The 5348-nt window shown below is 44.2% G+C and overlaps 1 protein-coding gene across 5 annotated transcripts in view; it reads right to left on the reverse strand.

Moving 5' to 3' along the window:
• Window positions 1-400: 400 nt before the first annotated feature.
• The window catches only part of LOC122748781 (cytochrome P450 2G1), a 13482-nt gene continuing 8534 nt past the window's right edge, over window positions 401-5348 (reverse strand). For 3 of the 5 annotated variants that reach the window (XM_043994740.1, XM_043994739.1, XM_043994741.1), the window contains exons 7-10: window positions 5209-5343; window positions 2027-2214; window positions 1754-1895; window positions 401-582 (exon numbers count right to left, since the gene is read on the reverse strand). In XM_043994740.1, the coding sequence (XP_043850675.1) occupies window positions 401-582; window positions 1754-1895; window positions 2027-2214; window positions 5209-5343 (647 nt within the window). Of the gene's footprint in view, window positions 583-1753; window positions 1896-2026; window positions 2215-5208 lie in introns of all 5 variants that reach the window. The other 2 variants (XM_043994737.1, XM_043994738.1) reach the window with 2 other exon arrangements.

The raw sequence follows: 5348 nt of genomic DNA on the forward strand, positions 1-5348 counted from the left end.
GTTATTAGAAGAGTCTAGGACACTTGCTAGCTGTGTGACCCTCGGCAAGTCACTTAACTCCCATTACCCTGCAAAGAAGAAGAAGGAGGAGGAGGAAGAGGAGGAAGAGGAAGAGGAGGAGGAAGAGGAAGAGGAAGAGGAGAAGGAGTCTAGGGCCAGAGCACAAGGGACTAGAAGCTGGGGAAAGGGGGGAACCTAGGCAGGAGAAATCCATTCTAAGTCTTTCAGAACTACCGAGTATGCTTCTATATGTTCATATATCAAGCCCCATTTACACCCACCCCAGCACAGAGAACAGAGAATCAACAACATTTTATTTGGAGACACCACAGAAGGTAGGAATGCTGGGGAAAGAGGGTGAGCAGGCAGCAGGTACCAGGACCTTGTCCTGGGAGACCCATCAACGGGCTACAATGCAGAGCTTATAGGTGGGAGGGATGTTGCCAAAACCACTTATCTTGGGGGTGATGTCAATTTCACTGGGAGGAACCAGGGATTGGAGAGAGAAGTTCTGCAGGATGGAAGTGAAGTAGAGGAAGAGTTCCATCCGGGCCATGGCCTCCCCCAGACACACACGCTTTCCTGAGGAGAGCCACCATTGTCCGCAGTGCCAGTAATGGGGAAAAAGAAACATGGAACATGGATCATTGGAACACTTCCAAACAGATAACCCAAAACATGGTCATCAGATAAATTATGTATATAGACTCATCTCAGTGGGGTTGGGGAGGCAGCTCTATGACTCTAAGTCTGTACTTGTCTGAAGGTTCAAAAGCAGGGGTGTGCCATAGCCAGTGCTTACCAGCTCCAGGGAGCCTATGGTTAAATTCTCCCTGTGAGTATTTATACCTCAGAAATTGGCAAATAGTACAAATCAGGGATTGATTTATTGTTTCACTGCTTGTCTAGACTTAATAAATTGATGGAGAAAATACTAATGATTCAGATTAAACTTAAAAGTGTGTCGTGGGTGCATTTTTTTTTTTAGAGAGCTGGTTGTTAAATATTTGCCAGTACATTCCTGATCCCAAACATCTTTTTTTTTTCCTAGTGAGGCAATTGGGGTTAAGTGACTTGCCCAGGGTCACACAGCTAGTAAGTGTTAAGTGTCTGAGGCCGGATTTGAACTCAGGTACTTCTGACTCCAGGGCCGGTGCTCTATCTACTGTGCCACCTAGCTGCCCCCTCCCAAACACCTTAAAGTTCTAAAATGCCAAGATTCTAAGAGTCTACCCATCTAATATATTTTTGTGGGACGATGAGGGTTAAGTGACTTGCCCAGGGTCACACAGCCAGTAAGTGTCAAGTGTCTGAGGCCGGATTTGAACTCAGGTCCTCCTGAATCCAGGGCTGGTGCTTTATCCATTGCCCTACCAAGCTGCCCCTCTACTCATCTAATACTGTATTTTTCCTGTTATCCTAAAATTCTTTTCTTCCATGGGATAGTAGAAAGAATATCAGTGGCCCTGAGTTCAAATCCCTTCTATGATCCTTATTTCCCGTATGATCTTGGCCAAGTCTCTTCCCTCCTCTGGGTCTCAGTTTCCTCATCTGTAGAATGAGGCAGTTGGAATCTGAGGATCCCGTCCAGCTCCAGAGCTATGGAGCTTGTGAGTCTCTTCTGAGATTCTGAGGGTCTATAGTTATGTCTCAACCTTATAATAGCGCACTCTAATCCATGCTCTAACTCCATTATCTTCAGTGTCTCTGGCAGGGAAGAATGGAGGGAAAGAAGAGGTTTCTAAGAACCCACCGGAGGCAAATGGCACGAAGGCCTCATTCTTCTTGAAGCGTCCCTGCTCATCGAGAAAGTGCTTGGGTTCGAAGGCTTCAGGTTTTTGGAAATACTTAGGGTCTCGGAGAGCAGAACCAATGAGAGGGAAGACATCAGTGCCCTGGAAGGAGGGTGGGCATGAGCATAGTGAACAGGGCCAGCTCTAGGACAGAGGAGCTGGACTTGGGGTAAGGAGCAGGGGACTGAAAAGAAGAATTGGATGGGGGAGACATATGAGGAAGAGCCTCTTACCTTGGGCAGGACGTAACCTCGGAAGTGAGTGTCTCGGGTGACTGTGTGAGGGACGCCCATGGGCACAATGTCTGTAAACCTCTGGATCTCATGGATGACTGCATCAGTGTATGGCATCTGCATCCGGTCCTCTGCCTTGGGGATTCGGTGTCGCCCAATGACTTGGTCGATCTCCTCTTGAACCTTGGCTGGAGGGGTCAGAAATCTTGAGAGTCTGAAACTCAGGCTGCAAGGAGTCTCATATAAGAGATTATGTGAGGGACAGCTAGGTGGCTCAGTGGATAAAGCACCAGCCCTGGATTCAGGAGGACCTGAATTCAAATTTGGCCTTAGACACTTGACACTTACTAGCTGTGTGACCCTGGGCAAGTCACTTAACCCTTATTGCCCCATAAAAAAAAATAGTATGGTCTATATATTTGGGGCAGCTAGGTGGTGCAGTGGATAAAGCACCAGCCCTGGATTCAGGAGGACCTGAGTTCAAACCCAGCCTCAGACACTTGACACTAGCTGTGTGACCTTGAGCAAGTCATTTAACCCTCATTTCCCCCCAAAAAAAAGAGAGAGAGAGAGATTATGTGACTTTGGGTAAGTGACTCCCATCTCTGAGCTTCATTTGTGAACTAAGGAAATTGGGCCAGACATTTTCCAGTTCTAAATCATCGAACCTGGCAACCTTAACATGGGAGATCCTTGGAATCATTGACTCTTAGAATGATGAACCTAATGCTGGAAGGGATCTCAGAAGCCATCTCCCTCAGCTTACAAAGGAGGAAACTGAGGACTATATGACTTGTCTAAGGTCATATAGATCAGTGGCAGATTCAGGATCTAAACCCAGAGGCATTCCAATTCCCAAATCCATTGCTCTTTCTACAGTACCACACCACCTCCAATAAGCAGCAGCCTAGAACTATAAGGTGGGGGCAGCTAGGTGGCACAGTAGATAGAGCACCGGCCCTGGATTCAGGAAGACCTGAGTTAAAATCCGGCCTCAGACACTTGACACTTACTAGCTGTGTGACCCTGGGCAAGTCACTTAACCCTCATTGTCCCACAAAAACAAATGCAGCAAGTCTAGAACTATAAGGTGACAAAGCTATAGAACATGACCTGGAAATTTAGATTCTTAGGACCCTGGAATCTGAAAATCCTAGTATTTCAGAATCTTATCATAGAGCCTTTGAATCATAGCATCTTGGAGAAACAGAGCCATAGGATACTTAGAATCCTAGAACTTTAGCAATGATAGAATCTTGAACTTTAAGAATTATGGGATGTTTATAATGGCCAATAAGAGATGACAAAAATACACCTTCCTCTCTTCACAGGAGAGGTGTGGGACTATGGGTATAGAACACGGTAAGGCTCAGTCAAAGTGAAATTCCCTCCCCCATTTTGTGGAATTCCCTCCCCCTTACTCTTTCTTATTCTTTGTTACAAAAGATAATTCACTAGGAAGAGAAGAAAAGAATGAAGGTGATAGGAATATAAACCACCTCTGGTGCCCATTCATTAAATCTCCCTGGGCCTCAGTTACCTCAACTGTAAAATGAAGCAGTTGGATGAATGTATACCTACCATACTATGATATCAATTTTTTTTAAAGTATTCTTCATAACAGCTATTATTTATGAAGCACTTTATAAATAGAATCTAACTTTACCCACCCAACAATTCTGCAAGATAGTTGTTATCTCTATTTTCTAGATAGGAAACAGGAAGGTTCAGTGACTTGCCTAGTGTTACACACCTAGTGTCTAAGGTTGATTTGAATTTAGATCTTTCTGACCTAACTCCCATACTCTATCCATTGTACCCCTAGATGCCTCTGTTGTTATTGTTTTTCATTTTTTAGTTATATTCCACTCTTTGTGATTCCCCTTTTGGGGGGTAGGGCGGATCTTGGCAAAGATCCTAGAATGGGAAAAAATAAAAAAATTTTTTTTAATTAAAATTTTTTTTAAAGATCCTTGTCATTTCCTTCTCCAGCTCATTTTACAAACAAGGAACTGAGGCAAACAGGGTGAAGTGACCTGCCAAGAATCACACAACTACTAAGTGTCTGAGGCCAGGTTTGAACTCAGGTCTTCCTGATTCCAAGCCACTGACCCACCTAGCTGCTGATAGATAGATAGATAGATAGATAGATAGATAGATAGATAGATAGATAGATAGATAGATAGACAGACAGACAGATAGATAGATGATAGATGGATGAATGGATGGAGATAAATGATCAATGGTTGGATAATTAATGGATAAATGAATGGATGAATGAGTAGATCAATGAATGGATGGGTAGATGGATTAGATAGATGATAGCTAGATAGCTAGATAGCTAGCTAGATAGATAGGCAGGCCAGCAGGCAGACAAACAGAGATATATAGATAGATACCTGACTTAGAATATGAAGGGTTTTTTAAATACATGAAAGATGGGGGCAGCTAGGTGGTACAGTGGATAAAGCACCAGTCCTGGATTCAGGAGGACCTGAGTTCAAATTGGGCTTCAAACATTTGACACTTACTAGCTGTGTGACCTTGGGCAAGTCACTTAACCCTCATTTCCCTACCCTCCCCCCAAAAAAGATAGAGAGAAATAGTGGGCAAAGCTGTGCTTGGGCATAAAGAGTTGGGGTACATTATCCAAGGTATTAATAAATATTTCCTTTGAAAAAATACATGAAAGATCAGGTTACAAACAATTGTCTCCAAGGTCCCTTTCTAAGCCTGGAATGCGTGATTTTATGATTTGCTTCCTCAGTGACTTTCTCCCAGTGTCTCCTCCTCCCAGAACACTGCTCAAGTTACAGTGTAAAGGGGCATCTAGGTGGCACAGTGAATAAAGCACTGGCCCTGGATTCAGGAGGACCTGAGTTCAAATCCAGCCTCAGACACTTGACACTTACTAGCTGTGTGACCCTGGGCAAGTCACTTAACCCCAATTGCCTTACCAAAAAAAAGAAAGAAAGAAAAAGTTAAAATGTAAGCTCCTTGAGAGTAGGTATTGTTTCATTCTTTGCATTTGTACCTCTAGTACCTGGCCCAAAGCCTATTATCCAGTAGATACTTAAATGCTTGTCGACCCATTGGTTGGTTCAGGCCATCAGGATCTCCCAGAGAATGAGATGGGGGTGAGGAGGGTAGGGGCCAGGAGGATGGCCAGGAACAGGATTCACCTTCCACCTCTGGGTGTTTCATGAGAAGCAGAAACCCATAGCGCAGTGTGGAGCTGACCGTCTCTGTCCCAGCAAAGAAGAGATTTAAGGTGGTGAGGACCAGATTCTTAAGGTTGAATTCCGTCTGAGGGTTGTCTTTT

Source organism: Dromiciops gliroides, chromosome 3, assembly GCF_019393635.1.
Source record: "Dromiciops gliroides isolate mDroGli1 chromosome 3, mDroGli1.pri, whole genome shotgun sequence".
Taxonomy (NCBI): Eukaryota; Metazoa; Chordata; class Mammalia; order Microbiotheria; family Microbiotheriidae; genus Dromiciops; species Dromiciops gliroides.